At 41.6% G+C, this 26,341-nt stretch overlaps 1 protein-coding gene across 1 annotated transcript in view; it reads right to left on the bottom strand.

Moving 5' to 3' along the window:
- Positions 1-11,913: 11,913 nt before the first annotated feature.
- MYRFL (myelin regulatory factor like) overlaps positions 11,914-26,341 on the bottom strand; it is a 38,865-nt gene continuing 24,437 nt past the window's right edge. Inside the window, exons 15-25 of the mRNA XM_049792017.1 lie at positions 26,047-26,110; positions 24,809-24,894; positions 23,931-24,002; positions 23,771-23,817; positions 23,476-23,640; positions 18,757-18,831; positions 16,675-16,762; positions 16,387-16,461; positions 14,198-14,306; positions 12,105-12,179; positions 11,914-12,011 (exon numbers count right to left, since the gene is read on the bottom strand). Coding sequence (XP_049647974.1) covers positions 11,925-12,011; positions 12,105-12,179; positions 14,198-14,306; positions 16,387-16,461; positions 16,675-16,762; positions 18,757-18,831; positions 23,476-23,640; positions 23,771-23,817; positions 23,931-24,002; positions 24,809-24,894; positions 26,047-26,110 — 943 coding nt within the window. The 3' untranslated portion in view covers positions 11,914-11,924. The remainder of the gene's footprint in view (positions 12,012-12,104; positions 12,180-14,197; positions 14,307-16,386; positions 16,462-16,674; positions 16,763-18,756; positions 18,832-23,475; positions 23,641-23,770; positions 23,818-23,930; positions 24,003-24,808; positions 24,895-26,046; positions 26,111-26,341) is intronic.

Raw genomic sequence — 26,341 nt, 5'->3', positions numbered from 1 at the left:
GTTAGGAGATGTCAGTGAGAAAGCAAAGGCGAGCCCTTGGCTTGGAGGCCGTTTTGCAATTTGGAAGATGCAGTTTCTGCTCCTTGCTCTGCCAGGGTCCTCTTGGGTAACCTCAGGTAGAGTAGTCTCAGACTCTGCTGTCCCTAGCTCAGCTTGACAATTTATCACCTTGTCCCCACTTCATGGACACCTGAGCTGCCTGTCAGTCTACCTGCCATTCATATATTGATATTTTAAAGGTACACCACCACCAGTACCGGTTTGCCCTAGACGTTATTCTGTCCAGGGCTGAGCCGCCTTCATATTCTGGGTATTTACCTCTTTACAACCACTGTGAGTGAAAGCCTGTCATTGCCTCAAAAGCAGAAGTACCTACAACCTTTGTTGGCAAGTATAATGTTTTTCTGTTGAGCAAACATTACTTTGCTCTCCTCTTTGCTGCAATGCATAGGTGAAGGTGCGCAACCCATTTGTTTCAGGTTTGATGCTGCTCAGTTCATCTGAGGAAAAAGCTCGAATACAAAAACTCAATTATTGATCTAACACTTAAGTTTAAAAGCTTCATTTTAAGGTTCCACAAACATTCTTGGCCCTCACGAGCAGTCAAGCCCAGAAACTGCCTGTGCTGGGAAAATGTGCAACCCAGGTTAGACACAGTTGAAACGAGTAGACTCATAACCAGCAGTGACTGAGCAAAGCTCCACTGTTTTCTAAGGATTTCGCTACAGCCCTAAACATTATTTAACGTATCAGCGGTGACACTGCCTCTCAGAAGTCGCTTGAACCACACGTGTAACCCAGGTCATCACCAAAATGTATCGGGTAGCACCGAGGCGGTGACACCACCGCTTCACCAGAGCTTTAGGACACTGGAGACAGGACATTGGAGCTTTAGGTCTTCTTCGTCCCCTTTGCTCGTGCAGCGGGAAGAGCTCTCTTCCATACGCGAGGCAGAGGACGAGGCTTGCAGACCACCTCTGTGTCACATCCCTGGGGTAGGTGACATTGAATAACGCTCGTGTTATCTCCCTTCTGAATGAGAGCAGACAGATCCTAAGGCCACAGCGTCTGCGACGCTGGCTCTGGCAGCCCTGGGGAACAGCCTCGGCTCCTCTGCCGCAAAGGACTTTGGCAAAAAGGAGCTGGGGCAGGCATTGATTTGGGGATCGTTCCCATTTTTTGCTGTGCCGAAGCTTTAGGGAGGAACTTGAGTGGTTTGTTTTCCTGTCAGCAGCTTCATCGCTAAATTAGCTGGCGAGTTACGAAGTGGTGATGCCAAAAGCGCAGCAGCGTAGGGAGCCTGGTCAAAAGCAGGCATAGCTAGACACCAAGCAAAACCTACCCTTCTGTCGCAGCTGCCGTATAGCTTCAATCGTTTATGGGAAAAACCCTTAAGGCTGTCAGTCAGGAGCTTTCAACTTAATTTTGCAAAGACGGCAAGCCTCCGAGACTTGACTCTTTTTCGTACAAGGTGATGAAAAACACAGGAACCAGGCTCAGCAGGGAGAGTGCCCTTCCGAGCGATTTAGAGATCCCCGGCTCAGCGCTACGCCAGGACAAACCATTTGCAAAAAACCCGCATTTTCCTGCCCGCAGGTTATGCTAACGCTCAGAGAGGCAGAAAACTCGTTACCGGCCCTAACCTAAAGCCCGTCCTTCCCGACTCGGTGTCCACACGTGGCATTGCCCACGCCGGCATCGTCCTGCCTGGACCCCCGGGTCCCTCGGAGCGCTCCCAGCCCGGGCAGGGAGCTCACGGGGCGCGCGGCCAGAGCACGTGCGTGGCGACAGACAGCTCGTCTACCAGCGGCGTTTGGCAACGTGGAACGATTTCACAGAGGATGCTCCATCTGTCGCTGTGTTCTGCGGCTCAGCCTGACCTCGCTAGCACTAAGGAAGACCCAGCAGATTAACATTTAATGATGCTTTCAGTTTCAGCCCTCATAATTTTTCATCTTTTGGAGGGCAGATATAGAAGAGGAAGAAAGTCATATATTATGTACAGCATATGGGTCGTCTTCTTGCAACCATCTCCTTTAATATGCTTGACTTTGACAGGTTCGGATTTTTTTTTTCTTCTTTCTGCAATGAAGAAAAATTTCTCTACATATATTTTACTCCAGAAACAGAACATCAGCTGCTTCTTGGATACACAGACTATTTTTGTTTTGATTCGTGTAACCATGATACCTAATTCAGTTTAAATAAGTAAACACAGGGAGTACAGTTCTTGGTAGCTGTCTGAACAGAAGCAAGGAAACTCAACCTTGCCAAGACAGACACATTGAGCGAGATGCTTCAGGTCACTCTGTTGTCGTGAAAACTACATTTAACCACGTAACCTAATGCAAAAAGAAACCCTTAAGGGACAGTAAAGTGAACCAGAAATGCAGAGTTTGCATTCTTGTTAAGCAGTTCTATTCATTTTTGTATTTTCTGCTTGTGAAGTGTTCAGCTTGTCCCCCATGGACCGGAGGCCTGCCCAGTCCCAGAGGACCACTGGTGCTCCATGGACCACCAGCTGAAGTCAGTAAGACCATCCACAAGCACAGAAGGCACCGAGGTTTCATACTGTAGCGTTGATTCTTAATGAAATACCTATTTGGTGGCGTGGCTGAGCCTCTGATGATTTAGGTTAGTATTGGTAGGAAATAGTGACCTGGAAGAGGGCTTTATGTGAGAAAGCACAGGGACAAAAGCGATGGCCCAAAAGGAGGGAGAAACACAAAAGCCAGCAGAGAGATCCCAAGCTGCTGAATATTTCTGGAAGATAAGGGCAAGAATTTTGAATTTGGGATGGTATTTACCAACAGACAAGGCAACAGACAGATCCTTAAAGCAAGCAGATGACAAAGGAAAGTGGTAAGACTACTGCCGAAGGGGTAATCTGAGCTGCTTTGGCCACGATGCTGTTGGGGGAAGGTACATGGGAATGCTGGAGGCTACAAGGGAAGAGCATCCACTGAATGCCGCTACCTGTCACTTCACAGCTGCTATGCACGCTATATTTAAAAAAATGCCTGAGATGGCAAAAGTCCAATGCAAGTAAGAGCCGGGCAGTCACGAGGAGAAAAATAAGGCAATTAACCTGCACCACCCAGTAGCCTTTTGGGCGTTGGTTTCTTTGAGTAGTACCCATGAGCCGTCAGCAGTCAGCCAAGCGATGCTCACCAGCATCCTATCAGCACTGAGGTTACCACAGCAAGCTGCTAGTGCAAGTTGCTATGCCTGAAGAAATCAGAGCTTCAAAAACTACTATCAATGCCTGGAAAACAGATAAAAGTAAATTGGGAAGAGAGGAAATCAGAACTGACTTTTTTTGCAGCCAAGGCCCTCCAGAGTAAGAAAAAGGAATTGCTTTTTGAAGATTAAAATTGCAAAATCATAAGGTTGCAGCAGACTCCAAACAAGCCTAGAAACTGAGAAACTTCGAGGAAAGGGGACCCTACGAAAGTTTAAGACACCCACAAGAAGACAGAGAAAGAACAGCTCCGTTCACAGAAGACTAATTCCCAAACAGCCAGAGCTTGTGTTCAACAGTTCAAGCCACAGCAGAGCTGGCTCATAGGAAACTTCCTTCTTCTAAGACTAAACCAGACTCCCTGTAGCAAAATTCTGAGGTATTAGTATGCATTATTTATAAGCATCCATCATCATTTTGTGCTCTCTCTGCCCCAAATGCATGCACTGACACAGTCCCCAACAGCAACATACAGTAGCGAAGGGTACAGCAAAGACCTTGTGGGCAGATCTCTCTACCTGTGTAACATTTTCAGAGTACCCTCCTTAAGCGTAGGATCTTGGCCAAAGTATAGGTGGCATAAATACAGTATATAACCACTTTAACCATCCTAGATGCAAACATATCCAACCCCCTCAGCAAGAATATCCGCAGTCTTAATTAACCTTGTGAGAAATCAGGAAAAGGCAGATTATGCTTAGTTACTGCCTCATTTTGTTAATGAGAGATAATTGAAAAAACACGTGCTAAAGCGATTGCCTAATCATCACATCAAATTAGTTTTAAAAAAAAAAAAATCAATTCATCGTGATCAAATAGTTATTTGCCAAAAAGCAACAACACACAGAGCATATTACTTGTTTGGGGTGAATCTCATCCAGTCTGGACAAACAGCCTTTGTGCAAGGAGCTTTGCAGAGCAAGGAAGATCGAGAATGTGCCCCAACAGCCTTTGGACTAATCTTGGGAACCAGAGCATCCTTCCCGCTGCTCCATCGCCTTCCATTTGAGAAGGTTTCCCACCCCTTTGCTGTGCATCCCGAGGAACTTCTGACTCCTGGATCAGTGCTCCCCCTTCCAGCAACACCTTGACCCCCATCGATTCCCTCTCTGCTATCAAGGTAAATGCAACGAGGGTCCACAAAAAGGGCTTGCACGACTCTACGCCTCCAAAATGCAGAGTTAGGCCTACTGACAACAAAAGTCTGCAGTCAGCCCCATCCCCTAATGACGTTCTCTTAATCTAGGTTTTTGGTGAGAAAACGCGTCAGCCAAATGCATAATGAATTATTTGTAAGTAATTTAATCTGAAGAGCTTTGTTCCAAACTCATGTAAGACTTTCTGTGGATATAACAAAGGATTCGGGACACCACTTATTTTAGGACTCAGCAATATGCTTTAGGCAGAAATCTTGATTTGTAAATACTGCATTCTGGCCCAGCAGATTTCCTTCCTGATAGACCGTGACCACTTCATAATTCTAGGGCAAAACCATGAAGATTAATAAAAAGCAGAAAGAGGATTTTAATCAACACAGCCAGCTGGTCTGTGGTTGAGATTATGTTGTGGAAGGGAAAGTGTAACATTAAGATTGAATGAAAAATGCAAAGCACTGATTACCCCGCAGAGCATCTCTACCAGCTAAATTAACATTAAACTCAGATTTGCAAATCCTGTGCTTATATCACTGCTTGTAGGCAATTGCGATATATTTAACATCAACTAGAAATTAAAACATCCGCCTCTAAAATAATGAGTTTTGTTTTAAATCCTGTTCATAAAAGTCACTTTCCTTTCTACCCGTTACTAAGAAGATGACCTATTTTAAATCTCATCCTTTAAAAGTATTGTAACGCGTTCCTTTTTTTGGGAGGGAGTAAAGCAGGACACGGGACAGCTGGAAAGCAGCTAGTTAGGGAAGAGGAGAAGGAGGCTGCTCAAAGCCCGGGAGCGGGAAGACGAAGGCTTTTCCAACGGAGGGGCATGCAGCCAAAGGATGGGAGCCGTGTTCCGCAGGGGAACAGCTCTGGGTGCCCGGCAGAAGGTGACTCCACCGCGGGACCGACCCGGCCGGCAGATGTAGGCTGCTGCCAGCTGCTGCACGGTGGAAGGAGAAGGGGGGGAGACGAGCTGGCTGGAGCCAGGCCAAGGAGCAACAAAAGGGCTTGTGTGCCACCGCCGCATCGCCCCGACCGCCCGGCCCGCCGAGTGCCATAGCAACCGGGGTTAAAATCGGGTCAGGATCGCCAATGCGAAACCCGCGATTTTGAACATAGGCCTTGGGCTCGCGCTGGAAATGTTCATTCGTGTGCTGTTTTGACAAGACGACGTGCTATTTGGGAAGCTGGAGGCGGGGAGAGGAGACTGTATTTATGAGGACGTCAAGCTGCCCGAAGTGCTGCGAGCGCGTGAATTTTTCTTTTTTTAACCTACGCTGGACCTGGGCAAGACACACTAGGACTAACTAAAGAGCCTTAACGCATCTCGAACCTCATTGAGCACAACCAGGGCGGCAGCAAGTCCCATGGGCTGGAGACTCGCTAGGGATCGCTGAGGCTGGGCCAGGCGGGTACGGGAGCCCAGTCCATCCCAGCAGAACCCACAGCACATTGGCCAGGCTGCTGGTGCCTGCTACTGGGATGCGACCACCGCTCGGCCCTCTCCAAAGCTTAGCAGGAGGGGAAGCAAGTCAGTGGACAAAATACGCATAACCTAAGACTGGGACATTCTTACGCCTTGGTGTTGCCTTAGGAAGCACTGTTGTTTCAGCCAATAATTTTAGGAGCATGGGACATAGGCAGCAGCTGCCACTCCAGGTATTATTTCGTGGTTTGCAGTTGCTAATTAAAATTACTCACTCCACAGTGAGCAAACACACCTATATCATACGAGAAAAATTTAACAAATACCCTGCATGCATAAGACCAAGGGAGGGTGGGTGGAAATGTAACAGTGAAAATTGCTTCTTACAAATGCTTGATCACCATTGTCCAGAAAAAAAGATGTTCATGCTTTTTCTGGAGGAATATTTCTAAAGCCTAATGAGGATTTTGAGTTAACATGCCAAGACCAAAGCATTCAAACTGGAAAGCTAAAGTTAGACCTATACAGTCCTCACTGCGCCTGATTTTTCAAAAGTGCTGAGCAGGTTGTTTTACTAAAACAGGGTCTGTTTGATTAGTCTCAGACATATATAAACCTGACACATATAAGCATCTCAGCGTGTTTAATGCATTTACCCTTACAACACTGCCCCACTTCCAGTTCCCTTTCCCTTCAAGGAGGGAAAATACTATTAGAAAAGTCTTATTAGTGAGCAATGGAAGCATGAAGGCTCCATCAGTGGCTCCAGGTCTACAGAGGGGCCAGACTGATTCCCAGCCTCCTTGTGTCAAAGATGTTATCCAAAGCTCTGGATCTACAAATTAAAACTTCCCAAACATCCTGTTTCAAAAAGCACCATCTCTCCTAAGGAACCTGAGAGCCATCACTCAAGATTCTTTTGTTCGGAATGAACTAAATCCTGGCTTTAAAGAGAACCTCAAATTTCCAAGCTGATATGATCAAACTCCCTGTTGTGCTTACTAGTAATTTTTAATGTGTTGACCAATTACAATCCAATTCGATAGAGGCTCAGCCATATTATGTTTCTACAAGATTTGAGAAAGTCTGAAGCCAAGAAGAGAAAAAGATCCAAACTGGTGCCCAAACAAAGAAACAGACAGGGACAATCTAATATTTCCAAAGGCAGGTAGGAATTCCCTGCGTGAAGAAGCAGCCAGCTTTTCCCCATGAATATGAGAACAGCTCAGATCGGAGCTGGTCCTGCCTTTTGCTTCATCCAACAGGTAGGGAATCCAGGAGGAAGCAAACATCATGTGGAAGAGCGATACACAGAAGACAGCAGAGCGGCTGGGATTTTTGCAGTGGCAGACTATCAGCAATACAGGACACAAATCTGCAGGAAATTGTTTCTCCGTGTCACAGTTTAGCTGGGACATTAAGTAGAATTATTCCAAGATGAAGCTGAGATCAGTAAACTATTCCTATAATGAGTTTCCATCAGTTGTGTTTAATGCTTTTAAGCATACTATAATGTCATATATAAAAGCCATGTCTTCCTATAAACAAGGTATCATATAAAAGTCCTAAGGCACTGCAACTAGTTTATAAACTACAATTAATTTTCTGTGTGTCTTGAAAGTAGTTTCTATACCTACAATGAACTGATTTATTTTAAACATACTCTTGCACTCAGGTCAACAGAAAGAGTAAGCCTGATGTAAATCAAGTTTTCATTTTGCAGCTGGATTGACTCAGGTTCTATGCAATGGATTTGTAATTTAAGAAGTCAATGACTCCTGAGTGAGCAACTTCTCGCACTGTGAGCAGAATTTAACCTGCTAACAGTTCTCAATGCAAGTATTTTTCTGATTCTAGAAAGCAAGCTATGATCCCAGAAAAATGTCTGAAGCTGTCTACAGCTTCAGCTGGGGCTGTGCCTGAAGGCTATCGGCTAATTCCAGCTGCGGGCTCACACCCCAGAACCACTCGTTCTGCTTTTCTGCCTTGTACTTGGTTTCCATGGGGTGACCGTGCAGGTTTTTCCCTTTATAGCCTCTCTACTTAGTGCGCCGGGCTTCCAAGTGATCTCAGGTCCTCACTTAAAATGCCACTGCCACCGCTAGATCAAACTTACCGAAAGCAAGGCTAGGTAATTTGTGTTACAGTCAAGTAAAAACGTGAATTGCTGTATCATGTTCATTGATATGAACAGCATGGTTTGAAACCCAGATCAAACAGTACCAGATCACCCTATTCTAGCTCTAGTTTTCCCTTCTGCAATTTATGGCTGTGTTTATCACCCAGACTGGACAGTTGCTTTGCCTCAGCTGCCTCTCAAGTTAGGGGGAATTATTCCGGTGATGGATGTCTGGAGGCCTCTACAATTCATCCACATTGTGTTAAGAACAGGTAAGGGAAAGGGAATTTCCTGCTCCAGGTTGAACGTACATAAAACATCAACGATTCATTATTCAGTACCACAAAAGTTGTTTCAAATTACATTGTAATTACCACCATTAAAAATCATTGCAATTTTATCACTGAGCACACAGAAATGGCAAAAAAAAAAACCCAACTGAGACCCTTGAACTTTCTAGAACCAAGTTTTTCATTTGGAAAAGCCAATCCATACTTCCTTTAGTTGTTCAGGACAGAAAATGCTGCCGGCCATGTTTTCCCCGTGCTGTTCTACAGCAGTGCTAGTTCAGTGTGGTACAAGGGAGAAGGACTGCACGAGGTGGAGAATGTCACCAGTCCAGTGGTGTCAACCTGAGTTCTACCTCCCCAAACACAGGAAAGCGAAGGCTCAGCAGATACGGGAGTGGGAATCATTCCTAAAGTTTCCATATTTCCACACCAAAATGGACCAAAATCTGGGCGTGCACATCACCCGCCGTACATCTGGTGGGGCTGTGTCGTGGTTTAACGCCGGCAGGCAGCCAACCCCCACCCAGCCGCTCGCCCACTCCTCCCATGAGGTGGGGGAGAGAATCAAAAGTGAGAAAACTCATGGGCTGGGATAAAGACAGTTTAACAGGTAAACCAAAAGCCGTGCACGCAAGCAAAGCAAACCAAGGAATTCATTCCCCACTCCCCACGGGCAGGCGGGTGTTCAGCCATCTCCAGGACAGCAGGGCTCCATCATGCCTAACGGTGACTTGGGAAGACAAACGCCATCACTCCCAATGTCCCCCGTTCACTCTTCTTCCCCCAGCTTTATATACTGAGCACGATGTCCTATGGTCTGGAATATCCCTTGTCATGGCTGTGCCCCCTCCCACATCCTTGTGGCCCCCCCACCCCCAGCCTGCTGGCTGGCAGGGTAGTCTGAGAAGTAGAAAAGCCTTGATGCTGTGTAAGCACTGCTCAGAAGTAACTGAAATATCTCTGTGTTATCAACGCTGTTTTCAGCACAAATCCAAAATATAGCCCCATACTAGCTACTGTGAAGAAAATTAACTCCATCCCAGCCAAAATCCGTACAGGCTGATACTCTCTGGGGTTGTTGAACCCGCTGTACACGCACTGTGCAGCCAGCCAGCACATGCCTGCCAATTCCATGTATTCTGAAAACATTAGCCAGGGGGAAAGAGAATTTTCTGGGATTCCCAGGTGACCAAGCACCTGGCTGACTCTCATTAAAATGAGCCATAATGCAATTATAGGTTGAATTGTTACATCAGGTATCTTCTTCTCTTGCACTTTTGGACCCGGCATATGTGAAATCCCAGGCAAATAGCAAAGTTTTACTTTTTTAGCTGGACTAAATTTCTAAATGGAAAAAACAGGGCATGTTCATGGATGCTCAGGGTTCTGTTACATTACCAGTATTTTCTCCTGGCCCCCTGACCCACTAACTCATTGAGAGGTAACCCCGATATAATTAGTGTCACAAACAGCCAGAAGTCATCTGGTCCCCATTTAAAATTATCAAAACACTACTGTTAATACGTCATCCCATCTAAAAAGTCTTTCAGCTCATTGTCATTCACAGATTTTCTCAGGAGCCTGAACACTATTTATCACAGTATTTTCAATGTGAAGTATTTCATTTCTGCCAGTTCCTCTGTAGCTTTTGCCAAGGTGAATTTTTGTTTCCACGGTCATGTTAGAACACAGCCTCTGTACAGCAACTTGTCATCTTAAACCTGACTAAAATCTTCAAGAGTGCCTTCCTGAAAACGTATGACAGGAGTAAAGAAATAGTTGAAAATTCTTGAATGGGCAAAGTAATGTGTAATAGAAGCACCACAAGCTTTTTCACAAAAAAAATAGTTCCTATCCCACATGCATCTCATCCCAGACTCTAATCACAGGCGGTTTTTGATGACAGAAAACACTGGGAGCTTACATTCTCCTCCTGCAGTGCTCTGTGCCACTGGGAAGAGTATTTCAACCCCGAACAGTGTGATGAAAACCACGTGGGTCTAGACAGGCACAATTTTTGTTCAAAATGCACATGTGTTATCATCTGTGACCTGGTGACACTTCTTAGGAATCACCCTTAAGTAGGGACCATAAAAGAAAAAAGGCACAAACTTCTGATGCTTTTGGATCCAGAGTTCCAAGACCAGTTAGTCTCTGGGATATTACAGAACATGCGGTCTACACCATAAATACTTCCCGGGGGGGGGAAAAACACCACCAAAACAAAAAAAACCAAACAAACAAAACCCCCAAACCAAACCCTTATATGTTTAAGGTCAAAGCGGTGAGTCATTCAAGGCAACAAAATCCACGGATGTTGCAGTTAACCCCAACTGAAACACGCACGTCTTAAAAACAAAAATGAGCGAGAAGGTCATCCTTAAAGGAAATCCCAAAATAGTGACAAAAGAAATGCCAAATGAAAGCGTAGAAACAAATTAAACTCTCCCATCATGTTGTCAGGCAATAAATATACAATCATGACACATCGGTGTTTACAAAGACTGTAGTCAGCTCTTTTGTAGAGATTAATTTTTCCTCCTACCTAATGTTTCCCTTTCACTGCTAAATACAGAATTTCATTCAGAGTAAGGTTATTCAAATGTAACTTTTACATTATAAATCTTTAAAAGCTTACAGTCTCTCCATTATATTTACTTTCTCTTCTCTACACAAAATGAATGATTGCTCTAAACATACCCCACAACACTATTGATAGTGTACTTGGTTTTCACATCTGTTTTCCTTCTGTCTGAGCAACTAATGTGAAATTTCATTCAAATAGCTGTACCTTAAAAATGTATTTCCTAAATGTAAACAGAAAGATTTCTCCCACGCAAGTGTGTACCCACATCCATCTTAGAAAGCCGTGCAGGCAAGACATTAGTCTTCTCAAATATTTCTGTTTTTTCATCACACTAGCACAAATCACAGACACCAAGAAAAAAATAACCTGAATTTAGCAGCAAATAGTTCATTCCTGTTGTACAGTTAAAAAAAAAAATGAAAAGGGTTGCTGAAATATATCTCATTCAAACAGCAGCAGTGTCATTAAATCACACAATTGTAATGATAATGATGGTACTGCTTTCTGAAATGGAAATACTTACACTGTAGAATTGACCTGTTGTTCCCTAATTTACAGCACTTATTTTAGAGGGCGTTTGCACAGTGCTACCTTTCTCTCTCAAAGTTTTGTTTGCTTTTGGTTATGTTAGGGGAAAAAAAAGTAGATTTACATATAAATAAAGGACAGCAGATACTAAAAGGAGGTATATGCCTGTAGGACAGAAGCAGGTCTCCTGACTGCAAATAACATTTTATTATCTTACCATCTTCTGAGGACTGGAGTGTATCCCAGCTCAGCAGAGCTCCTACCCGTTTGTTCTTGTCTGCTATATGTACAATATCATATAACTTCACTATGATCAGTGGGATTATTTATTTACACATCATATACTCCATTGCCTCACATCCTTTTAGAAACAGTTCCTGGAAATGCAGAGCTATGGTTGTTGTCAAACACTTCATTTTTCTCCTTTTCTTTTTAATTTAAAAGTGAAACAAAAAAGAAAGTGCCATACAACTCAGCAAGAGGTTTAAAAAAATATCCAGGGCCATTCACAAGTGTCTCTTTCATATCAAGAGCTTCCTTGTCTTTTCCCCAAAGAACAGAACGATCAGCGACATTTTAGTTACACTGCCGATAAAAATAGAAGTAGTAATCGGTAAAAAACATTCCAGCAAAATAAGGATCTGTCGAGCAGCCTGCAAAACCCTGCAGAAGAAAAATAAAGGAGATTCATATAGGATCTTCTCTCAGTTCAAACGCTATTTGTTTTTTGCTGTGTTGCCGTTTGAAGAGGCTTACCGGTGCAGCTACACGAAAATAGTACGCGCTGTCATACAGTTTAGCTACGGGGAGAGTCCAAATATGCTGACGTCCCTAGATGATAAAGGAGAGGGAGAGATTAGATAACCTTATTTCACATTAAATTGGAGAGAAGGATAGGCTCTGGAAACATTTCATTGACAAACGCAGCGCGAAGTAATTACGGTAACAAGACTTGATAGCTCTAGTCAGGGTATTTAAAGCCAAACCCAGCGAACGTGGGTTTGCTCCGCTCGGCTCTGCTCAGGCACCTGCCTTCCAGCGACACTCAGCTGGCTCTGGATAACCGCAGTCCCTCTCTCCTTTTCCAGGCAAATCCCACAATAGAGAGGGATTGTTCCTGACGTGCCAGGTGGCCCGAGAGCTTTAAGGTGTAATAGTAGCAAATGGCAATTCTGCTGATTTTGAAAAGGCAACTTCAGTAGTCCTCAGAAGGCAGTGAAAGGCCCTCTCTATATTCCAAAGATAGAGGTAGCATCTCCATTCAGTATTTCAAAAACAGATGCAGACAAGATTTCACGCTATTTTTGATTGCGGTGTCCCGCCATGTACAAAGGAAATTAATATGTGTTGCATCTGAAATGTTTATGCTACATTGAATAAAATAAAATTCAGTCTTCACCTCTTTTTAGCCTGATGATCCATGGTAACTTTTATTTCATCAGTTTCTAGTGTCTCAACTCCTTCACCTTTCCCTCCCCCCTTCGCTTTCTGACACGTTCTCTCTGTTGGAGATGATACGTTCGCGTGATACAACTTATATGAGACCGCTGAGTCCAAATGATTGCTGTCCTGCCCTTTGGTAGGGAATAAGCCTTCCAGTCCCTGGGAAAATCCTCTTGGGAAAAAAAAAACTCTTCAACAAGGCAGCATTTCTATTCCAAGTCACATCAAACCTGAATGCTCCCTGCTGCTGGAGGCTAGTTAGCTTTAGTCTTTTGATGTGGATTTCGGGTTGACGCAGGAAATCTCTTTGACCAGTTTTGGCAGTAAGCTTCAAGGATATTTCTGCATTGTGAAACTCCCTTAATTTCAATTCTGTTGGATTATGGTAGACAGGTCAAAACTTGGGCAATTTTGGCTTTCTGATGGCTTTACAGCAGTAGCAGAGAAGCCCATAACTTTTTGCAAAGACATTTGAAAAGTTGATCAGAAAGTCAGCTTAAGGGTGGGGCAGCTCAAATTTGACAAAGCACCAAAAAAAGTCATTTCACGCCAATTAAGAACATATCACGTATGGCAACATACATCAGAAATCTAAAGACAACTCTGAAATGACTTCCAACTTCAGGGAGGTTTCTCCTACAATGTGTTCAGAAATGCTACTATCCTTGCTTCTGCCTTTCCTACCGTTTCAGCCAGAATAAGCATTTTCAAGCAATGTGGACAAATCAAGGCCCTGAAAGAGTCTTATATTTCCAGAGAATCTGAAGGGAGTTTAAGGCCTTCATCAATTTACTGGAGATAATCAAAAGTTTGCAAGATCCAGTCTCCAAATATTTTTTTACTGGGAAAAGCTAACATGTTTTACCAGCATTTATTCCCATTGAGGCAATCCAGAGAATGACATGTAAACACCTCTTGCTTTTACGATGAAGAATTTTCCCTAGAGAGATTTATTGGTAAACTCCTGTTCACAGAGAAATAAAGGGGAATACTACCATTGTTTCCAGTGAATTCAAGACTTAAAAACTGGAATTCATTACCCATAAGACAATAATGGAAACAGTAGAGTAGATGAGAGTTTGGAGGACTCTGTCTCCTAAGGTCCTGGGTGAGAAGTACCCCCATTTCTTAAGTATCTCTGGAGATACAAGTTACAGCGGTGAGTTAGGCTGAAGCAGACTCAAAACTGTCCTTGCGGAGTGTCACTAGATTTTTATAAAAGCCAGCAGAAAATTGACTCCTACAAAAGGGTTGCATCTCATTATGGTCATGCCAAAGCCAGCTACGACCAGCAGACTCAAAGTACCATTTGAATTTCTACTACCATAATCAAGATCAGAATTTTGCAGCCATTAATTTTATAAAAATGATCCCCACAAGCCGGAGTATTGCTGCAAAAATCTTACCTGTGTGGTTTCTAGGAAATCCTTCCTACTGTTTTGGCTTGAAGAATAATAGGAGCAATAATTTCCAAATGTGACTTTGCAGAGAAATATAATTAATGGTTCTGTGGTGCTTCAAGAAACAGAGAAAAATAAGGATCTATCCCATTGCTCTTAAATAGAATAATCATATATATAAATACAATATACATATGGGGGAAAAAATCCAAGGAATTGAACTGTGGAGAAATAAAGCAGAGGAGTTTACTTCACTGGTTGATACAAAGGAGATAAACCTAAGCCACCAACCTCTGATCTGGTCCCATTCCCTCCCATGAATGGAGGATGTTTTGCATTGGGAAATCTGGGTGAGCTTTACAGTCGCTAAGATAAATCTAGAACTGTACACTATACTTCCTCAAACATTAAGAATGTTCATATTAGAAGCTATTGTATATGACTTCTTATACAAAGTCACGACAATGGTCACTACACGCTTGAGTTGCATGGCTTACATCAAGGATAGGCATAATATACCTGTGCCAGAGGGTACCAGGGCATCTAACACAACCTCAGTTTTATGGAATGCCACCCCATAATAAGCCTTAAAACAGGGACCCATATAAGTAACTCCCATTTGACACTGTACACATGCAAATATATCATTAAAAAGAAGTACAAATATCCCAGACTTTATCTTGGAAAGCAGTGGTAAACAGAATTTCATTCAGAATTCTTCAACAGCAAGGACATTGTGGTCCTATCTTCTCCAAACTATCCCTAGAGAGTTTCCAGCACTTCCTAGCCTACCAGATGGCTTTTCTGAGAAGAGCATAAACAAACAAAAATGCCTTGGAGATCCAAAGGAACTCGGATATGGCAATGGCTAGCAGAAGAAATGAAAGCAGAAGGTGGGGAAAAGGTGACACGAACATTTCTAGTTTATGCTGTGGGGAACAATGAAACACCCCCCAACAAAATGTGCTTTTGCAACATTAACAAGGTGTTATAAGAAACAGCAATTTTAATGCATGTAATTCATATATGGCAGATTCTCTGTCCTAGACAGGCTATTAGTGATGTGTGTTGGTTTAATTTGATTTTATTCAGCAGGCATAAAGGTTTTCCAAATTTTTGAAGTATTTACAGTATCTTGCAGTATTTGGACACAGCAGTAATCCGAATATGTTTGGGCTTTGTTAAGTATTTTGATTTTTTTAATTTTGTGGTTTCTTATGTGAAAGTATATAGAAAAGGCATATATTGAAAATCCCCCTCCCCCCAAACCACAAACCAATATCCAAAATAAATTCAGTAACTGCTTCAGTGAAACTCTGAGTATAATATATTAATCCCTACATGGAAGGGCTGTATTATTAGATTATCATGGCATACACCTAAAAGACAAATTTGCAATGGCTGTAGAAAACAAGCAGGTACTTCAGGAGTACTGTTATATTTCCTCTTATCTGAAAAAGGCAGATGTTTACAAGGATAACATTCAAGATCAAAAGACTGGACCCAAAGACCATCCATAACTTCACCAAGCCCTTTCTTGGAGAGACTGGAGTCATGAAGTGTCATCAAAGCAGAGTGTTTGGCAGCTCTCCTGGCTATCATTGGACTTTCTCCAGGAAGAACCCCAAAAGAAAGGACTTGTCATTTCTGGGAGAACGCAGTGGAGCTAGGCTTTTATTTGAGGAGAAAATATCTGCTGAGGGCAGTAAGTCTGCTGCAAGTCACAATTTTATGCACTACCAGAGGTTCCTATACAAGAATCCCCTTTTACAGGGCTTGGCGCAACCAAGGTGACCAAAAAAAAGGTGTTCTCTGGAGTTATTTATGTACGTTCCTAACAATATTCCTCTACACTGAAAAACAGAAAAAAAATCAAATCCCTAGGCCAAAGGCCACAATCCTGCTAATATATGCATACATGTCTGCTCAAATGATTATTAGACTGAACCTTAAGACTACTGAATTTTAATATCTGAATCAATGGGTGAAATCGTTATTGGGCGGAGAGTGGTATTGGGCCTACGCTACAGCAAAGGATCTACCCAAAGGTCTACATGAAGAACTTAGTTGTGCATAGATTTGTCCCGCTCCTCTGAATAGGGACAAATTCGTGTCACAGTAGAAATCAGGCAAAAATTACAATCCAAAAAACGAACCACTGTTATTATGCATGGATTATCTTTAATTGTACTTACTTTATTTCCAGTGAGATTTCTACATCCATGGGTGTGTATTTGTTAACAGGAATAATATAGCTGTAATTTCCGGACCTGAAAAAGGCAGCATTAATACACACAGGATTTCAAGATAGACGGTATCTTTGCAAAAACATGGAAATTGCATTTAAATTTTAAAAGAAAAAAAATTACAAAAATGTAGAAAAAAGCTTCTGCAAGCTAGAGCAAACGATTGTGAGGAGGAGCCAGCCAAATCAATGGTATTTTATTCCACCATAACAAAGCATAATGAAACAATTTACCTACCTGCACTGTAGATTTTTACTGCAATAGCGATTGTCAATGCTTTGCTGAGTTTCCAAAATCTGTATAGAACTGATTGTTGTATCAATCCCTAAAAATATGAAGAATACTATTTTATTCGTGATTATGTCAGAAATCTTAGAGAAGAGTATAATAAAATTGCAGTTAATACAGTGGCATCTACTCCCTTGCTTGCCATTACAGGAGCTGCTGCAGGTCTAAATTAGCGCTCAGTAAAAAGCCTCTGGTTGATTACCTTCATTCTGCCATTACAGGGGAAATAAGATCCTTGTTTGATTTACAAGGACAAACATCCTGGGCACCTAACGTTGTAACATTTTCTTTTGGGCAGACGTTGAAGGCTATTTTGACGGCAGTCCAAGCGGAATACAAATGTGCCAATGTTCATTTTAATATACTAGAAGCCATGCTCATGAAAGTGAACGTTAATTTGAAAAACATTATCTTTGCTGAGAGAAATAATTTGGAATGCAGCAAAAATTGTTTCTAATCCTATGTGCGGGAGAACAACCTACCTCTGATGAATATTACAATTTCTTCATAAAATGTTGCCTTGAACTTGCGGGAACTCGAGAGTTTTGTATTATTCTATGCAGAGGATGAAGAGTATAGCCACGATGGCGTGGCTCGTCCCCGAGGCAGATTAACCCCGCGGAGATTTAGGCAGCAAGAACCAGTGTGCCAACACAGCACCACAGCTTCTGCTTTCACAGCTGGCCTAGGAACCGCCACATCCCGAAAAGCTTATTTTTCCTGGATACCTCCAGAGCATCCCATCAGCGGCAGGTCCTAAACCAGCCCACTCCAGTCTGAACTATGTCACGCTGTGAACGCTGGTTTTGTGTTTCTGGTCTACAGCAGCAGTTCCCTGCTTTGCAAAGAAACTGCGTGATTGTAGGCTGACCTGCGCTCCGATTATAAAACATCTGCTGGCAGTATATACTTAACTTTCAGCATGCAAATATCCACATATATGCTCAAGTGGCAGAGGGAAATTGAGCATGCTCATCTCAAAGAACTAGCACAGAAGAACATTTCCCTGTGACACAGCATCTCATTAAAACGTGAATCATAGTAATGCCACAGAGGCCCTTTTCTGAGGTGTGTAACCATGTGGAAAAAAAAATAATAATCCAAAGGGGAATGATTTTGCCCAGATCATCCCACTGGGGAATACCCAGGCAACAAGCAGAGCCTGTGTTCTATTCCTCACGTGGCCCTGGGTAGCAAACTGCTCTAAGCGCGTGCCAGTGTACGGGTGTTTTATCATCCAAATATTGCCTAATCTTTAATCAAATATCTCTAAAAAAAACCCAAACCTTAAAACAGAGCATCTACATAAACAGAAAAGAGAAGGCATAATCCTGCTCATACTGAATGAATGCCAGAGCATGCCATTGTAACATATGTAATCAGCAGATACTCGTCTTCACGGGAAAGAATCAATATTTTCAGCCCAGACTGGCTCTGACAGCAGTGCGCAGTCACTAAAAGGGCAGCCTGAAATCAACCCAAAAGTCTTGTGTCGAAGAACTTCATTTCATCTCCACTGATGCAGGCAGTGTCAGCATCCTAAGGTAGAGATGGCCCCTTTCAGCTGATGTTTTTAATCCGCTAGTCAATGGAGCCAAACCCCAAACTCTTCCTTAACACTGTATCGTGCATTGCCTGCACACAAATACCGCACTCATACGACACTCATATCCTTACGTATTTTGCTGTATAAGGGTTCGCCGTGTTGAGCACCTCACGAGATTTTAGTCCCTGTCAAGGAAAATATCACTTGTCGTTTTATTGCATCTGAAGCCAAGTCTAAGAACTCTCTAGAGGGCAGCCAGAATGTCTATAAAAACCTAATGAAGATGTGAGAATAAATTGGAATGACAAGAAAATTATAGCAAATCACAAGTATTTAATAGATTCCTAAGTGCTAATTCTCTATAACGACCAGTTATAAATGAAACTTCTCTAAATTCCAGCAGCAGAATTCCAAGCCTAAAAGTAACTCTTCAAAGCTATAAAAGCATACATTCCAACAGTATTTAAAAAAATTATGGGACTTACAGTCATTTCCAAGATCAGGTCTTCCAGTAGATTTTTTGACTGGATCTCGTTCAGGTAACATGTCACTTGTGTTTCCTGTGAAAGGATGTATGTACAAATGTCCCCAGGTTAGCCTTGCACACTTGTAACAGCAAAACATGAATACGATACCAGAAGACGTTTTCTTAATTCTCTCTTGGATAAAGGCATGCGTAACCACAAGAGAAATCTTTAAAATACAAAGCACCTCCTTTCAGAAGCAGATATATACAGTCAAAAGAAATTTGTAGGTAACAAGAAACAAGCTTTTGAAATTCTACAGGATATCTAAAACATTTCAAAAAATAGCCTAAGAGAAAAGATTTCATCCCACACACAGAATATCACCAATTGTTATAATACAGAGCCAAAGTGAACGTCAAGATCCAGTCAGGCACTTCAGCACAAATCTGATCATAAAGCCACATCTCCCTCATCAGTGAGAAAATAGTCTTAGTAAGAATAAGCATCTGCCACACAAACCGAGGCCAGGGGAGTAACCTCGCTGTTTGAATGCGAGATGCAAGACACTGAGGACGGACCCAAGTGAGACACGGTACTTCACAGAGTGAAGGGCGAGTCACCAAATTAAAGAGGGAAATACACAGCTCTAACAGCATGATCACCACGTTCACGGATTGTCACCTCTGTAATTTCAGACATTGAACTAGGCTGGGAAATATAAGCTGATTTTTTTTATTTTTTTAATCCTATTAATTTTCATAGCACTTCTCTAGAAAAATGAACTTTAAAAGATCTTTTGAGTAATCATCACATAGTACAACCTGGGGGGAGGCAGAAGGCCCTTCAAGCCCAGGGGAAATGGTTTAAAGCTATTCCTGTGTTTTTACACTAATTGCCAGCCAAGACTCTGTCCAGAGACATGCTACCAATAAGCTGGCACTGAGAAATGTTGATCTTGCCTAAACTAACATGCTTCATCAAATACCATTTAATCTGTGGAGAGGAAAAAAAAAAAAAAAAAAAAAAAAAAAAGAAAAAAAAAACCCACAACCCAGAATCACATATTTCTAGAATACCAAGGTGCTCCATTCCTGCGTTTTCCAAAGGAAACATTCTGATTTCAAAATGACTGTTTAGAACAGAAGTCACTGTTTTATTACATAAAAATTAATTTTACAAAAGAAAGGATCAAAATGTGTTATTTCACTGAGATTGAAACAAGACAGCTGCATTGACCTTACTGTTTCCTTATTCATTCCAGATTTTGGTTTTCATTTCAGTATTGGGGAATAAGAAAATCCAGGCTTTTCTCACGCTAGTAGGTGACCGAGAGCATGGAACAACCTGAACAACTGGTATCCAAGGGCCCAGAAGCAATGCAATGTAAAATCATCCTTGGGATTTCCATCATTTTTGTGTTTTGTTATGAATCTGTGATACTGCTGCCAGTTATTCCTTGAATCCATTTTCTATTTAATTGCTCATCATACCGATCTACCAGTTCTGCCAACTCAGGTAGTAACTCTTGCACTTAGTAGTCATCTGCTGTCCCACTTTTTTTATACTGTTCCACACACCTAGACAAATGCCCACTGAACCCATGCGATCAGTTATACATGTACAGTAGGTCTTGAGGCAGATCTAAAAAAAGCCTATTTGTTCTCTCATACTCCCTTTTAATTTACAAACTAGTTGTCACATCTTCCTTCCACTTTCTTCTGTTTTCCCTTAATAATCCAGCTATGTTAGCAATGCATTAAATGTTCCCTGCCATTTTGCATTTTCATTAACAGAGGGCTATTCTGTAAGAAAAATCTGTATCCCGTGGTAAAGGCAAAAGATTGCTCACTGAAAGAAAAGTGTTCTCCCTGTAGATAAAATAGTTCAGCCGTGCAAGTGTTGGCAGGAATATTTATTAAATACTCTGAATTACTAAACATTCAATACTGTGATGCTTTTGCAGATGATGGAAGAAAGCACTAAGTGGTTATCAGAATTTTGTATAAAAACTAGGATGAAGACAGATTTACTTCACTAAGATTTCAACTATTTAAACTAAGTCAGTAACCAGTACAGAAATTCATTTTTACTTGTTTTTTTCACTTGTCATAAAGTTACTATTCAATTGTCCTTTAAGCTGATGCAATCCAAATGAAATGTAGAAAACTGAATCCTGATTTTTTTTTTATTTAGAGCTCAAGTTGCCAACTGGGAACACCAAGAACCCCCCAAAACCACCGTAGAAGCCTTCAACACATTGTGGTAAACTTCCACTCTGACACATACAGTACCTCTGAGGGCTTTCTCAAAGGCCCGTGTGTCGTGTGAAGATCCAATGCAATAACAAATATAAAAGTACGAGCATGACCAGAATACAATGAGGACAACTATTATCTCCAGATAAGATTCAGATAAACTCATCCAATAAATGTGGTATCCTTTTTTTTCCCCCTCAAGCACTTTCTGGTTTTAATTCACATGAGTTGTAATATTCTATAAGCAGTGTGGAAAAAACCTGCTGATGATTTCTTGTGTTGGGGGTACCTTGCTACAAATCCATTAATTACCATCCGAAGGCAATAAACGCATATACATTAAGTTGACCAATATCCAGCAGCTTTGACCAAAATCCTCACCAAGCTTTAACTGTGAGGGGAGAGCCAGCAGCGAGAAACAACACGCAGAGAAAGTAAGGCCAGTCCCTGGTTATCAGTGATGCTTAATGCAAAGGGGCGAGCGATGAGCACTAATGGCATGGAAGCAGAGAGAAGAAAAAGCCCAGATGCTGAAGGGTATTCAACGCTGCTCAGTTGAAAGTCTAAATCCTTCAGAGAAACCAGTTCTTAAGACAAATGAAGTATGAGGAAAAAAGGCCACATCAAACTAGACTACATAAAGACATGCTGAATTTTTGTTTAATAAACTTTGTCTTGCTTATGAATGCTTTTTTTCTACTTGAACACTCCTAACAGCCTTCTCCTCAACAAATCTGAGGTGCAAGGGATTAGGAGTTACAATGGATGCACTCAGCAGTAGCCTGCACCCACAGAATTCAGGTACCGCGTAGCGGAACAGTAAAAAGTCTGTTAAAGATGAACTCCTGAATTAGCATTTAATTCAACTTTGATTTCAAATAGTTTCATCTTTCCGTGAATCAGGCTAGTCAGCTGATTCTAAAATATTCACTGTTTATCTTAATTATTCCCCATATTTAACTCTTAGCTTTTTGTTCTGAAAACATTTTCCTTCTCATTTATCTTGGCTACAGCTACATTAAGCAGCTTGTCGGTTTTCCTTCTGTTTGGATTTCATATTGACATTGTTACCTTCCATCTGGGGATACATTCAGCTTCATTAAACTTGTGCAGATCTGAAATCTTTCAGTAGCTTGTGTACTGTGCTGATTTTTCACTCTTGGATCCACATTTAATGCTATTTGGAGCATAAGACCTTGAGAAGGTAATGCTTTGTGTTTATTCTTATCTTCCCTTTCCACCTAATATCAAAAGCAGCCAGCTGTGGATAGAAGGTTTTCATATTTCATTTTCATCCGTCTACAGCTCCCTCATTTGTAAATGAGATTAACATCTTTTTAATTAATCAACACTCTTTCAGGCTTCAGAGCAATACAAATCACTTGGGTACGACCTCTTGAAAGCGCTGTATTGAGCTGTATCTGCCACGGGGCTTCCTGCAGCACTCATCACAAGAACCGCAAGGACCACTTACCCGCAGCTTGTCGGGGGACAACAGCACTTTCCAGCATAAAGAATGGCCAGTGGGTGAATCCCACTGGAACAGCTGATGCGATAGATAGAGTGTCACAGCGACCGGCAATGCCGGCCCTGGCAGACATTTGTGTTTCAGAGGCTGAACTGCATCCGTCCCCAGTTTCACCTCAACTTGCTAACTGTGGTTGGTGCAAGAATTGTTCCCAAGGCCAAGAAAGGAAGACTATGACTGCTGGGTTTAGTAATATTAACGCTTGCTTCCAGACATTGCCAGTGTTAAGGTCCGGGAAAGAGGAATACACATTCCAACAACTTGTGCATGCCTTTATATTTAAACTCTTTCTTATAAATATCATAAAAGTTGTAAACAATACACCTACTCGTATATTACACACATAACATCTGGCAGACAATAGCTGAAAGAGAATTCATTCCAGTAAAAGTAATTTATTTCACAGAGCTCTGCCTTCAAATAACATTACTCTACTCAAAAACCCTGCCTGAGTGAGCAGAGTTCTAATTCTCAGTTTTATGTTTTGTGGCAGTTGAATTTCTGTCTCTGCCCACAGAAAAGATGTAGTATCACCACCTGTGACACCATTAAGTGCTTTGTGTTTTGTTGGGCTTTTTTTTTTTTTTTTTTTACATCTGTTAATTCACCCTCCACTACCCGCAATCAACTCCTGTCCAACTACAGACAAAGGTTAATTAAAGGGATTAGTGACTTTCTGGTTCACATGAAATCATTTACCATGAATGGCCAGGCAGAACAGTGACACCTGACAAAACATCTTAGGACCCAAAATTCTTAAAGGTAACCAGGCCAGATTTTCCAAAAACATATTGACTGCAGTGATGACTAGTTATATCAGGATTTTTTAAGTCCTCTGGACTAAGCTTTTTTGTAGGAAGCTAACTACCTTTCAAGATTCTCGCCCCTTCCCCCACACTCTTCATATAGTCTTTACTTATATGGTAAATAACAGAAATTAATGCTTCAACTTACGTTTCTCCTTTGCATTGGTTTTCTCATAACTTAGAGATCTGACTTTTGGTTGATGAATTGGACAACAATAGACCTTGTCACAAGGCAAAATGTCACAGAAATTCACTTCAGGGATCCTGCTGACGGGTTGCGTGCTCTGAGAAATTGTGCTTTCCCCCTGCAATGCTAAAGGCAAAAAAAAAAAAAAAAAAAAAAAGACACAATTCTCACTAGTGCTGTGTGTCTATTGGCATTTTATAATAGCACAGAAATTGAAAGCCTGTTACGTGTACGCAGACCAACAGAGATACCGTACCTGCTGTAGTGGCAGAGGGAGAGAGTAGAACAGAACTTGAGGTACTGCTGATGAAGAAAAACAACTCATTAAGAAATGGACATCAGAGTTGTGGACCAAAACAGGTTGGTCCACAATCTATTACTAATTCTAATTCAGAAACGCAAATTTAACTACTTGCCTGTAAATCGGATGATTTTCAAAACGTCTGTCATGAATGCTAAGTAAATATAGGGTTGATATTGTCAAAGCACTGTAGAAAGAGAATTATTCTGTAGATTTACATCCATCTTCTTACGTAACATAATATGAATAACACCTTGACCGCACCTCGTCCAAATGTAGTAATGTAAGAGTTATCTGATCACTTTCCCTTTAGCGGGAAAAATTTCAACTGAATTTAATGGGGTTTAGATCAGATACTTGTATACAGTATTGTATTCATATACCTGTATATATACATATACTTGTATTCAACACAAAATATGGTCAGTTTTCCATTGTAAATAGAATCACAACACCAGTTCAAAGTACTCGGTTCACAGAGAGATTGTAATCCGTGGGGTTTTGGACTGGAAACAGAAAATGGCAATGTCTCCAGAGCATACTTTCCTTTCCACAAGTCCAATGTCACAAGTAAAACTTTCAGAGTCACAGGACTGCCCATCACACTGGGAACAAGTCCAGCTTCATTTCACCCAATAGAATCACTCTGTACATCAGAAATTGTACTTTGGCACAGAATGATTGCATAAAACATGACGGGTCTCACGAGTCCAGCTTTGCCCCTGTAGCACGAGCCACCAAGATACATACATTCAAGGTGCACCATACATTGCGACATGGACAGAGATTACCTGTGCGTGCACCACATCAGTATCTCACTTTTCTAAAATGATTTCAACTTTACAATATTACCAGGCATATTCACTGTTAATTTAAATACATAGTGTTCTTTGAGTAGGAAGGGTAAGAAGAAGAAAAAAATTGCAATCTTCTTTCTGGTGAGTAGAAAGGGGAAGGGAGAAACAAGTCAACTTGTTGATAATTAACTGTTACCATAGTGCCATAATAGCAATCAAAGTTATTATGGTCACCCGGAACATCTTCACGGAACAAGACTCTTTCGTCTTTGACAAAAAAAACTAGGAAAAAAAAAAATACATGTTTGGTTAATTTAAGTGGTACATAACTAAGCTACTACTAGTAGATTAAGAAATACTACACTAGTCTGACTTTAAGTTAACCTTGTTTCTTTCAGAGGAACCATACAAGTCATCCTTATGTAGGGGTCAACGTCTAAAGAGAAAAACTTAAGTAATGAAAGGCTCCCTAAAACTGTGAGTGCACTGCACACTGTTGACAGTCTGAGGACACAAACATTACACAGGAAGAAAGCTCCTTCTCTTTTCTTCCTGCCATTTTTCATACTCTTGAAGTATTTAAAAATCAAATGAAGAACTCAGTAAGCAGTGGCCAGAACTAAAAGAGGAGCAGCTTTCAGTACATGCTCAGGCCATGTTAAACCAGGGCTGGTGGAAATACAGAAAGGCACTTTCCAAACAAGCAGGATGATCTTAGATGATGGAGCATTTGATTGTCATCATGGAATAAGAACATCTGACCTATTATATTCTCTTGCTCTTTGGCACTGGCAAAAGCAAGGTAGGCAAATGAGCATTGGTTCGTCTTGAAGAACAGGACTTAGCAGCCTAGAAAGACTGTCTTGAACAAGGTCAACATATATTTCCCTAACTCATTCAATCCCTGTGAAAAGGGGTCTCCTCTTTCTATAGCAGGTTATGGGCAAGAGGAAGTCATTCGGCAATAGCAACGATGTCCCATCCAGGTCTTAACCACCTGAAAGACAGCGCTACCCAGTACAAAACAGGAGATGCTAACTGCAAACCACTGCGAAAGTCATCCAAGAAAGCAAACCAAGGAAGAATTATCACTGTGCAGACTTCCAAACCGCAGTGAGCGTTTCTGTGTAAGGCTGCACTGCACCACGTGAGCACACCTACGGGCTCAACAACTCTGTCCTGTCGGTCTCCTCCTTCACACCATTATACAGCGTGGATCTACTCGCACACCCACAATGTATAGGCAAGAAGTAGAAGTGCCTCATACATATTTTCTATCTCAGTGCAGTTAGATTTTAAGCTTCTAGCATGACAGTAAATAATTCTGGCTAAGTAATTTGATTCTATATTTAGAAACATGAAAGCTTTCACCGATATCTCAGCACTTACAAAAACCCTCTCATAGGCACATTTCATATATTTAATTTCACTCACCTTGCTGGATTTCAGCGGGACTGATTTTTTTGATGGCAAAAGACTAGTAGCTCGACTACACCTGCTGTAAGAGACAAGATCTCTTTAACATTCAAATGCTTCGGCAACTAACAAATGAAAAAGAGACATTTTCAATAGGGTGTTAATGTCACTTGCTTTTGCAATTTTAACATTTAAAAAGAGAAAGGCAGAAGTGTCATCAGATTCATTTTCAAGAACAAAGGCCTCCCGTTAACTTATTCAGGTGAATGCTATTAAATGCTACATTTGATTTCAAAGAAAACTTGGGGAAATG

Source organism: Accipiter gentilis, chromosome 34, assembly GCF_929443795.1.
Source record: "Accipiter gentilis chromosome 34, bAccGen1.1, whole genome shotgun sequence".
Classification (NCBI taxonomy): Eukaryota; Metazoa; Chordata; class Aves; order Accipitriformes; family Accipitridae; genus Astur; species Astur gentilis.
This window is presented reverse-complemented; position numbering and strand designations above follow the sequence as displayed.